We start from the raw sequence: 12,207 nt of genomic DNA on the forward strand, positions 1-12,207 counted from the left end.
ACACACACACACACACACACACACACACACACACACACCCTATTCCTCTTCCAAGGCTACAAGTGGTTTAGCAATCAATTCCTCTCCCCAGGAAACTCTGGATCTGACAGCTATAGCACTGACAGTTCACTGATTAACCCTTTACAAGCAATTTCACACAAAGCCTAATTAAAAACACAGATTGAATGACCTTCGTCGCTCTGACTACATATTTTAATAGAAACCAAATTTTGACACTAGGCAAAAAAAAAAAAAAAAAAAAAAGAACAGAAGAGGAAAAACTCCATTCCATTCTAACCCATCACATTTAATTATCTTTGGCTCGTTTCTTCCCCTTGATTTCCTCTCTCCCCCTCCCCTTTCTTCTACGTGACTTGGAAACTAAGAACCAGATTCAGCCTATTGACTTTGGAAGCAGCCAGAGAGGATTGGAAGCCCTGCTTTGCATAAGCTGAGCCATTGATGTCATGGGTGGAAGATGGAAGAAAGGCAGATTTGGAGGATGATATATTTCCTTGAGAAATGCAGGCTGCGAGGGGAAAGGAGCCTTGCCTCCATCCTGATCAACTGCAAGCACTGCTGGAAGGCTGCATCAGGAGGACAGGAAAGAAGGAGTAATCAGACAACCCAGCATGCCAGTGTACCTTGCATTGCCTGCTCAAAAGGTGACTTGAACAGCTGGGCCTGCGGCAGTGAGGGACCGTATTTTTCGCTCCATAAGACACACTTTTTTTCCTCTTAAAAACTAAGGGGAAATGTCTGTGTGTCTTATGGGGCGAATGTGTGGTCCCTGGGGCTGGGGGGGGGGACCTGGGCTTCCCCCGCCAGCCCCAACAAGCTCTGGAGCAGCTCTGGGGTAGCCCGCGAAGCCTCCGCAGGGCAGTGGGATGAAGGCTCCCCGCTGCCCTGCGGAGGCTTCGCGGGCTACCCCAGAAGCCAGAACAGCTAGAAAGAGTGCTGCGCAGCCATCATCCCGCTGCCCTGCGGAGGCTTTGCGCAGCTACCCCGGGCTTTTGCGGGAGGTGGGGGAAGGGACAGACCCCACCTCCCGCAAAAGCCAGGGATAGCTGCGCTCCCTTTAAAGAGTGTGTGGCTCTTGCAGGAGGTGGGGGAAGTGACAGAGCGAGGCTCTCTCACTTCCCCGACCTCCTGCAAAAGCCCCCAAGAGCCGCGCTCCCTTTAAAGAGCCGTGTGGAGTGTGTGTGTGGCTCTTGGGGGCTTTTCCCCGAGGAGGGAGAAGGGCAGCCCGTCACACACTCCACGCGGCTCATGAAAGGGAGCGCTGAGCAGAGCCTGGGATGCATACAGGTTGTGCTCAGCACTCCCTGTAAATAATATTTTTTTTCTTGAATTCCCCCTCTAAAAACTAGGTGAGCCTTATGGTCAGATGCACCTTATGGAGTGAAAAATACGGTATATGGGGAGGAACACCATCCAGCAACTTTAGGGAACAGTCATAGCTCAGTGGCAGATCAGCTGCCTTGCATGCAGAAGGTCCCTGGTTCAGGCCCCAGCATTTGCAAGTAGGGCTAGAAATGCTCCTCCTCTGGAACCCTGGGGAGCTGCTGCCAGTCAGTGTGGACAATACTGAACTCAGTGGACCAGCGTTCTGACTTGGTATAATACAGTTTTCTATGCTAACACAAGGGGCACCATCCAAATAAAGCTAAGCGCTTTTCTGTTGCATCAATATGGACAGAAAAGATGTGCAGCACCTTGTGTAAGTCTTTCCTGTTCAGCCCCGGTGCTTTCTGAAGTGGGACCCAGTTGTGTGCACCATTGATGAACGTGAATTAATTTCTATACAAAATGTGCATGCAGCTTTTATGGCATGTTTTGTTCTTATGTAATGCACCACTTTGATATTGTTTATATTAAGCAGTATGGACATTGGTGTAATCAATAAATAAAGTCTATGCCTACTCAGAAGAAAGTGTTGCTGCATTCAATGGGACTTGGATGAAGAGGAGTTTGCATGAAGTTAAGACAGACAAAGTGAGTAACATACAGATTCCCCAACTATCCCTGTACCTTTATCACCATGCTGACTTCTCTATGTATCTCTTTGTTGTTTAGACTGATACATCTTAGGCTGCATCCTCATTAAAACCTCCTCCTCACACCTCTCTTTCAGACCTCAAAATGAGTGGTCATCTCTGAATTATCCTCCGAGGGAACAAAAGAGCAAGCACAACTGCCTTGTTCTTCTCTAGACTCAGACTAGAACCCTTTTCTATATTTCTTACAATAATTATTTCCTTACCTATGAGCATCTTGTGTGAGTGACTGCAACAGGTAAAGTCTTTTTCCCCCCTAACCAGATTCACAAGCCAAACACTGCAGATTTTGTATAATAAAGGGCTTCAACAGGTAATTGAGCCAGTTATCCCAGTAGATTTAGAATTGCAGCCTTCAAACACCCAGGCTTAATGCTGCAACTTTCTATGCATGCCTACCTGACAGAAGTAAGTCCCACTGAAATCAGTGGGGACTGTCTTCTGAGTAGACATGTATAAGATTTCCAGGTTAAATTTCCCACTGAAATTGACTGAGCATAAAAAGTGCTTAAATTTGGCTGGATCGTGCTCGAGCAGTCAAATGCATTTGAATTATTAAATCATTTTAAACATTGATTTTTTTTTTTCCAAATGAAATTTTAAAAAAATAAACACTGCCAAGCTTTGGTCAATTATTCTGGTGCCTTTCAGACCGCTGACCAGAACACTGAAAGCAGGAGTAAGCATTTTGCTTATTATTGAGAAATAGGATAGAATATTGCCTGCACAATTCCCCTTATGGGTGAAAGGGTTAGAGGCTTTCATTCTTTAGAAAAAGAAAAAGAAGCTGAAAATTCAGGGAAGAGTTCAAATATTATTTACTAATAAATTAAATTAAATTCATCACCTGCCCTTCACCAGCAGATTGAGGGCAGGTTAAAAACATTTAAAATTAAAAACAGTTAAAACATATTACAATCCCTTGAACAAGGTGGGTCTTGAAAACACACATCAGGAATACTCAAAGAGAAGGGAGAATACTCAAAGAGAAGGGTGGGAATTTCTTAAAGGTGAAATACTGAAGGCACAAAAGCAGTCTATTCCAGAAAAGACTTCTAAAGAAACTGTGTGGCTGCATAAAGAGCTTACGGATAAGCTGAGTTTTAAGAAGCGCATGTATAAGAAATGGAAGAAAAAGGAAATCACGAAGGAGGAGTATACACAAGTAGCCAATAGTCGCAGGGAGAAAGTCGGGCACGGCAAAGTTCAGAATGAGCTCAGGCTTGCAAGAGAGGCTAAAAATAATTGTAAAAGGTATCTTCGGCTACGTTTGAAGCAAGAGGAAGAACAAGCAAGTATTAGGTCCTTTGCGTAGGGAAGACGGAGAAATGCTACTGCGTGACAGAGAGAAGGCAGAACTGCTCAACATCTACTTGCCTCTGTCTTCATCCAAAAGGAACCTGGTGATAACAGAACAAATGATGCAAAGTGGGAGCTGCAGCCTAAGATAGGGAAAGAGGTGGCTACTTTAAATGAATTGAGATCTGCAGGGCCTGATGACCTGAACCCAAGGGTACTAAAGAAGCTTGTGGATGTAATCTCAGAGCCTCTGTCTATGATCACTGAGAATTCTTGGAGAACAAGTGAGGTCCCTGAAGACTGGAGGCAGGCAGATGCTGTCCCCATCTGACTGGATGGCCAGCTGTAATGGGGCACCCCATAGCCGCCTTTGACTGGACTTAACCATCGAGGGGTCCTTTACTTTTACCTTTTGTCTTAGTTGAAATTCCTGCATTGCAGGGGATTGGAAGGAACATTTTAAGCCTTGCTTACTGGACTCTGGGAAGGTCACACAAGGCTTCTGGAATCATAGAATTGTAGACTTGGAAGGGACCCCACAAGTCATCTAGCCCAACCCCCTGCAATGCAGGAATCTTTTGCCTACCGTGGGGCTCGAACCCATGGGATTTAGATCCTTGTGCTCTTACCAGCTGAACTATCCTGTTGTCCTAATTTTCCCGCAAGATCCATTATGGCTAGTAGCAACTTTCTGATTTATTGGAAATCTCACTGCAGCTTTATATCTCCCTTTTCATCTGGCTAAGAGATTGTCCTGCAAAGACGCCTGCCTCCAGTTTGCAACACTTCCTAGAAGCTATTTGTTCCACTCACCAGAGACAGGAGCCAGGTCACAACTGCAGGGTAGATGCTAGCTGCTGCCAAGGGGGTTCCGGGAAAGAAGCTGGTCTGCTGGCAGCAAGGGGCAACCTGTCCGCAGCTAGATAACCAAATGGTCATGAGCAGCATCTCTCTTTTGGCGCCTTTTGGGGTGGGCAGCGTGTTGACAGGGGCAAGGAAGGAGGCCTCCTGTTAAAAGAGAGTGGGGATATCAAACTCAAACAACAATTGCACCACACCTGTAAAGCACTCTGGTAACTACTTTAGACAGTTGGCTTCCCACAAAGAATTATGAGAGCTGTAGTCTGTTAAAAATGTCATGAGTTGATAGGAGACCCCTAGTTTTCCTCCCAAAGCTACAATTCCCAAAATTTCCTGTGAAGAAGGAGTGACCGTTAAACCACTCACGGAAGTGTTGCTTTGGGAGGGGAATTCTTCAAGGACTAGATGGGTCATTGGCCTGATCCAGCAAGCTCTTCTTATGTTCTCTGTAGAAAATGTGAGGAAATAAATCAAACTTTCGGGTGAAAGAATACAAAAGGTGGACTTAAAGGACTGTCATTTTGGCTTTGGGATACAGAACAGTTAATATTTGGAGAGGTTTCTAGAAAATTGCTTATGGACAAGTCTAAGCGTATCCTTCGCTGTTATTTTCACCCCAGCTTTGGTCATGGCAACTTAGCAGGCAATCACTGACGAGTGGCAAATTACTGACTGCAGACATCTGCCAAATGATACATCTGCTGCACACTTCTAAATGGGAACTGACTTCTCTAGGCAGTTTAGCAGTTCCGGAGAAATCCTCCGGCAGCCAGCGGCTCCCTTTGCCTTTCTGGTGAGATGTCTCCACCTTTGCACACTCCAATGGGAGCCATGTGTGAAAACAAGAGGGCACAGAATATGCATTGGGTGACTGAGTTTTGGGCTGGTCACAGAAACTGCTGAAACTTAATGTAAGTCTCAAGTCTCAAAGCACTTATTTGATTGAGTACATAGTAGCAGCAGCAGCACTGTTACTATTAAAATGTATATGCCACACTTTGTCAAAAGTCCACAGGGCACTCTAGAACATAGAAGATAATAAACTATATCAATACATAACTTTATATTCACACCAAAAAATGAAAGCTATTATATAAATACAAGTCATAAAAATAAGCAACACATCTTTATAGATAATACATAATAGTACAATCCAGCACTTCAGGGAGGCCCTGATTCAATCCAGTGTGATCCCGGGACCCAAATAAATTCAGAGGCCTTGCACATTATTTAATTAGGGTTTAAAACCCTAATTAAATATGTGATTAGATGGCCTGTAAGCATCTCCACTCCTCCTCTCCTCTCCACTGGACTGCCCCCCCCCCCGCCCAGATCACTCCAGATAGACCTCATCCAACCTGGGGTTGCCTCAACCCAAATTGACCCAATTCAATTCACAACCCAGGGCCAGTTACAGACCTGCTACAGAATTTCTAACAGTACATAATACATAATGAACATACATAATGCATACTAAGCAGCTATATAACACACACACATTCAGAAACATTGCCCCACAGAAGCATCCTTCTGTATGTGTCCTTCCGAGGGTCAAACAACAGCAGTTTATGTGAGGCTTCATTTTATCCTCACAACAACCCTGTGAAGCAGGTTAGTCAGAAAGGCAAGTCAACTTGCCCAAGGCTGCCTAGGGAGCTTCACAGCTAAGTGGGCGCAAGACCACCAAGTGAACTGGAGACTCTGGCAGCAAGGCCACACTCTCACCCTGGACTACTGAGGGCAGTTCTAAGACAGAGCAGCATTGCCTTGGTAATGGCCAGAGATGTTACAGATGTTCTTCAGCCCATCGCGATCAGATGACCTGAGGAACCAATTCAGGCCTAGCTAGCCTTTTTAAATAACTGCTGTTCCCGGCTTGGCTCCTCAGTTTGAGCCACTCACCACTGACGGAAGCTGCTGAAAATATCTTCCCTCTGCAGAACATGACCACAGGCCCATCTTTGGCCATGCCATCTGCCTGTGATGCTCTGGATATTCTGGCCCATGGATCCCACAATAGCACTTGGCTGAGGTCTGATGGAGGCGTCTCAGTCGCCTACTGAAATCAGATTGAAGGGAGATCTCTGGGAGATTTGCAGTAGATTGGCAAGGATTCTGACACCCAGCCATTAGGAAAATTAGACTGCTTAGACTGCTGAAAGCTTAGGGTAACCAGGAGTGGGTTTTTATGCAGGATGTGTTGGTGGATTTTGTGGTTCTAGTAAAACACAAAGCAGATCCCAGAAGCCTGAAGTCTGCCTTCCTTGCTCCAGAAGAAGAGACAAACCTTACAACCCAGTCATCAAGACTGATTTATTTAGAGCATTTGTTCCCCACTCTTCTGCCAAAAAGGGTGCCAGAAGAGATTACACACAATCAATTAAAACAAGACAGTTCCTGCCTACAGGCTTACAATCTAAAAAAGTGTCACACAAGGGGAAAGGGACAAGGGAGGGGGGCACCGATTCTTAAGTAGTAGTTATTATAATCATCAGCTGTCATAGAAACAGCTCAGGGAAGGAGGTGCCTGAAGGAACCGGTCTGTTGGCAAAGTCTTTTGGCAATGAGCCCTGCTTCTCATCTCTCCCACTGAGGGAGCCTGGTGGAATGGCTGCTGCCAGGTGACACTTGAGGAAGAGAAAGATTTGTTTGCACCAATGTTTTTGTCTGTAATATTGGCATACCAGCATTAATAACAAGTTATTTCAGTGTGTGTGTGTTATGTGATATTGCCTGATCTGGCAATCAGCCAGTGGCTGGATCTTGTAGCGGTAATTTAACACCAGCCCACTTCTGGTCATGTGGTACAGCGGTTAGAGGAACATCCAGCAGGAAGGCTCCAGACTGTCCGTATTTTGTGGGAGTCAAGTGCCTTCTGGGAAATTTAGATGTGTGCAATTAAAGAAGGGATTCAAGAGCTCTGTTGGCAACAGATCATCTTTTTAAAAAGTAACAGGCTTTTTGCGGTTAGGAAAGTGACAGGGAAAATGCATTGAAAACGTGGAGGGAATGAATGAGTAACAGAAAGATAGACGAATGCCATGCAAAGCAGGGTGAATGATTATTGCTGTATGATCTCCCTACCAACAAATAAAAATGAATGCTGTATAAAAGAGCAGTTCTAACGTAACCTGCGCCTGCACTTTGTGCAAGCAAATCAGGATGAATGCTCAGTAAGTAGGTTGTTAGGAGGAGCCCTTAGTTCTAAATTGCTAGTGTTCAGGGTGGGACACAAAGCAGTGTGCTGCCCTGTCTGTCCCTTGCGCAAATTGGACTGGAAGCACCACCAACACAACCCTGCTTCCTCTGTGTTCCTTTTGCCTATGAACTCAGGAGTTAAGTCAGTCTCTCCAATGAGATGCAGCTAATTTTTATTACTGAATAAAAACATTTTGGAAATGTCAACTGTGTGTTTCTTTCCATTCTTTGGGGAAGGCTAAAATAATGACAATGCCATCTGTTCACAGATCCAAAGTTCCACATTAAGTTGTAAAATAAACCCTGGAACCTCGGTGACAATTGCTTTGTCATGGCAAAAAGAGTAATAATAATAATAATCCTGCATTCAACTGGCCGGACACACTGTAATTAGAGAAAAAACTGGCCGTAAAGAAGTGGGCAATACTGACAGTAATGGTCTAAACGGTCTTCCAGTTAATGCACTTTACTATGGAATTCTGTATTCCGTAAAACTAGCAGTTGCCTCCATATTAAGCATGGTGGGGTCACTGATCTGCAACATACGACTCTGTTAGGGCAGCACTGAGATTTCTGGATCTCAGCTGTGCTGCATTTTGTTTTCAAATGGGCAATGGACCTCAAAGGGAAGTAATTGAAAAATGTAGGCAAAATATGGCTTCAGATATTTAAAATGCCAAAACGAGTGCTTAATTTGCTGAACTCTGTAGCTTCTTTCATTATACTTTTGTGGCTGTGGGTATACAGTGATCTCATAACAGAGCGGGGTGGGGGGACAGATCAGCTGTTGGGTTCAAATTCTGCTCAATCTTCCATTTTCTAGTCCTTATAGTTGCAACAATATACTTACGAATATAGGCAACACCAGGCGAAATCACGAAAGTTGCTGAGTAAGAACTCTAGGAATAGGAAGGGAATAGGAAGATATACAATGCCTTGTATATCTGCTTCCTCCATATGTCATGACCACCAGAAACAGAAAAAAATATGCCAATAGTTTTTTTAAAAAGCATAATTATTTATGCAAAATATGAACTTGCACAAATAGACATGGAGTTGTTCCTCCTCAGGCACCCACAAACATGGCTGCCTCTGACTGATACCTTTGTATGCTACTCTGCCATCCAAATTCTCTTATCTACTGCACCACACTGCCCAGGAATATACAAATACATGCACATTTGTATGGTAAACTCTCAAAGAGAGACTAATCTGTTGTTGTTGTTGTTGTTGTTGTTGTTGTTGTTGTTGTTGTTGTTGTTGTTGTTGTTACTAAGGAGACCTGGGTGACAAAAAAATCCAACCAACCATGTTTAAAAGCCTTGCTGGAAAAGGAAGACCTTCAGGTAGGTGCCAAAAAGACAACAGAGATAGCATTGTTTAAAACTGTTTAAAATATTGTGTTTCAATGTTGGGACCTGCCCTGAAGTGAAGGGCAGGTAATAGAAACATACAGAAATAAATAATATTCAAGGGGAGGGAATTCCAAAGGATTAGGTGCCACAACACTAAAGACTCGATTCCTATATCATGCGTAACAGACCTTTTGATAAGGTGTAATCTACAGACGGGCCTCACCCGCTCAGCACAGTGATCGATGGGGTATATAAGGGGTGAGACGATCTTTCTGGCATCCTACCCCAAGCTGTAGGGGGCTTTATATATCAGAACCAGCATCTTGAACTCAGCCTGCTAACTAATTCATCTGTGCAACAGTTCCTGCTCTGCTTGGTGATAAGGGTGCATGAAATTCCCTTGCAAAGCAGTGCCTGGGGTTTCGCTGTGGGGAAACTTGCTTTATTCAGCGCCTCTCCTTTGTGAGCCTCTTCTGAAAGATTCCAGCGATGCAGTTGGATCAGCACATGGGGACCTCTGCTGGCCACCCAATCAATATGGACAAAAGTGTAGAGTGTAGTCGGTTTTTTAAAATAAAGCTCACGGCAGCTTTCCCCTTAAGTCAAAGCAACAAGTAGTTTGGCCTGTCAAACTCTATCAGGAATAGCTTCCATAAGAAAGCTAAAAGGTCATTTAAATCAACTCCGAGATGAAGCGGGGCTTAGAAGAGACTTCATATCTTTATAAGGTCATTTTAAAAAATTCTAATTAGAGAAACAGAACCAAAAGGAGGTTGAACTGGGGAGAGCCTCAGGGGCTTCGTGTATTTCATTCTCATAATTGGGAAAACTGGCAAAGGCTCATCTGTGACAAAAGAGGTTAAGCTGAGCTCCTTCCTAGCATGTCTAACCTCACATCACCCATAAAAAAGTACACCATGTTGATTCTTAGGTCCCAAATCCAGTAATAAAGCCGTCCTGGCTCCTACCCAACATGTGCAGACACAGACACTTACTTCTGAGAAAGAAAGGGAGCTGAAAGGACTACAAACTTGAAGGGGAAAGGAAGGGAGTTTAAATCCAGATATTCTGGGGTACCACAACACCAATGATTTACTCTTAAAGCAGCCTTACAAGTTAGCTCAAGGAAGTAACTACCCCATTAAGAATTGTGCCTGTGTCATTTTGTGGCCTAGCAGAAAAATGGATGTTTTGAAAGGCTTTCCCGACACGCTCCCCAAAAGCAGTTCCTGGTGACCATGCAACTGTGTGTTTACGCGCCTGATTTAATTCATCTGTTAACTTATCAAAAACCAACTCTGTGCGAGGTACCCTTAACCAGAATGAGTGTTGGAGCTCTGATTATCTCGCTGCCAAATTGCATTTTTATACAACCAGCCACAGAACTGAATCTGCACACAGATTAGCTCCCAATTTAGCTCGACCAGACCAAATTTAATTCACAGTTAACATTTCCGCAACGTCAAAAGGAACAGAAGCAGAGAAGGGATTCCACAAAAGAACAGAGAGGGCTCTGCCTCCCTATAGGCAGCGCAGAGGGGTGAGCTAAGGATAGAGAGAGCGCACAATGTCTAGATTTCCCTCCTGGCACTAAATGAGCCAAGACCATTAATGTAATTGCTAATGTACTTTTATTTTTATTTTATTTTTTTTGAACAAGAAGAAGAGTGTTACTTTCTAAGCACCTTCATTAGGCAGTGAAGGGCTTCTAAGCTCCTCCAGTGTAATTACCATTCAACTCAATTACTGAGATGTATTATGAACGACCAGCAAGATTACAGTATTCCAGGTCTAGGGGAGTCACTCCTAATCTACATGCCGGGCCACACCAGAATGACATAAAAGAACCACGAGGCAACCTTGAGAAATAAAGGAAATAATTTAAGCCTCCCTTGGGAGCACAAAGCTCTTCCTCAGGGTAGAGGTTGCCTACATGATTCACTGCTCTGGCCTTGACACAACAGAGCATGAGCTTTGCATCCAGTAGGTGATAGGTTCAATCCTCAACAACTCCAGATATGGCTGGGATAGTGCTCTTCCTGAAATCTTGGAAAGCCACTGCCAGTCAGTGTAGACAGTACTGAGCTAGATGGACCAATGGTCTGACTCTGTATAAGACAGATTCCTGTGTTCCTAAAAGGAGTAGTCCAAAGGCCAGCTGGGCCAGAAATTCCTCCCCACTTCTACTCTTGCAGGAACATTTTCCACTTGCAAAAGGGCGAGGGAAATTTTTCATCCATTTTCAAGTGGGTGGAGATAACAATAAAAATAATTTCATTTCAAAAATTGGAGGAAGTAATCACCATTTTGAGAAAACGTGGGAGGGGGTTCCAGTTTTGTTTTGAAAACACTCTATAAAGCTCCACTACCCCTTTCAAGAGGTGGCAAAGTCACAAAGAGCAACCCAGTGGCAAAGAAATCTATGAAATGACTCAACAGGCACTGATGTTCCATCGTTACACTGCATCAGCCCCAAGAGCACTGTTGTATCATGGTTGTGTCATCAGGATTTCATTGGTTAAAAAAAACAACCCCACAATGATGCTCCTTCCAATCATGGTGATTCCGATAATCATCAAGAAATCATGGTGATTTTGATAAATAACCTTCAAAAAATGATTAATCATCAGGACTGATTGCATCATTCCAAGAAAGATTGCAACTGTATCACCACCAATGGCATTTGCTTAATTCCTAGGGGCATTGTTGGTAAGTAAGTAAGTAAATAAATAAATGGCTGCCTCCACTGTCCCCGCCCCAAATATATATTTTATCATCCACTATGAAATAATGAAGGGGACACAGGTGGCGCTGTGGGTAAAACCTCAGTGCCTAGGACTTGCTGATCGTAAGGTCGGCGGTTCGAATCCCCGCGGCGGGGTGAGCTCCCGTCGTTCGGTCCCAGCTCCTGCCAACCTAGCAGTTCGAAAGCACCCCTAAGTGCAAGTATATAAATAGGGACCGCTTTATAGCAGGAAGGTAAACGGCATTTCTGTGTGCAGCACTGGTGCTGGCTCGCCAGATGCAGCTTCGTCACGCTGGCCACGTGACCCGGAAGTGTCTTCGGATGGTGCCGGCTCCCGGTCTCTAGAGCGAGATGAGCGCACATCCCTAGAGTCGGTCACGACTGGCCGTGACGGGCAGGGGTACCTTTACCTTTACCTTTACTATGAAATAATGAACAGAAACATGATATATGTGACCACAGTGTGCTTGCTCAGTCTTCCTGGGGACTGGCAACTTCAAGGCCTTTCCTGCTGTCCCTTCTCATGGTTATTTATCTTTATCTTTATCTTTAAATCAAACTAGGACCAGGCAGCCCTTCAAATAAGAGGACTGTCATCTGTAAAGAAAGTCACATGGCCACCTTAACACTTCAGCCCAGGAATCATGGGAACCTGCCTTATACGAAGTCAGACCATAAGTCTATCTAACTT

At 44.3% G+C, this 12,207-nt stretch overlaps 1 protein-coding gene across 4 annotated transcripts in view; it reads right to left on the reverse strand.

Moving 5' to 3' along the window:
• The window catches only part of DNAAF8 (dynein axonemal assembly factor 8), a 91,895-nt gene that overhangs the window by 55,680 nt on the left and 24,008 nt on the right, over positions 1-12,207 (reverse strand). For 3 of the 4 annotated variants that reach the window (XM_077918420.1, XM_077918419.1, XM_077918418.1), the window contains exon 11: positions 4,170-4,364. The exons of the other annotated variant lie outside the window; for it this stretch is intronic. In XM_077918420.1, coding sequence (XP_077774546.1) covers positions 4,170-4,364 — 195 coding nt within the window. The remainder of the gene's footprint in view (positions 1-4,169; positions 4,365-12,207) is intronic. 4 annotated transcript variants of the gene reach the window in all.

This window comes from Podarcis muralis, chromosome 14 (genome assembly GCF_964188315.1).
Source record: "Podarcis muralis chromosome 14, rPodMur119.hap1.1, whole genome shotgun sequence".
Taxonomy (NCBI): domain Eukaryota; kingdom Metazoa; phylum Chordata; class Lepidosauria; order Squamata; family Lacertidae; genus Podarcis; species Podarcis muralis.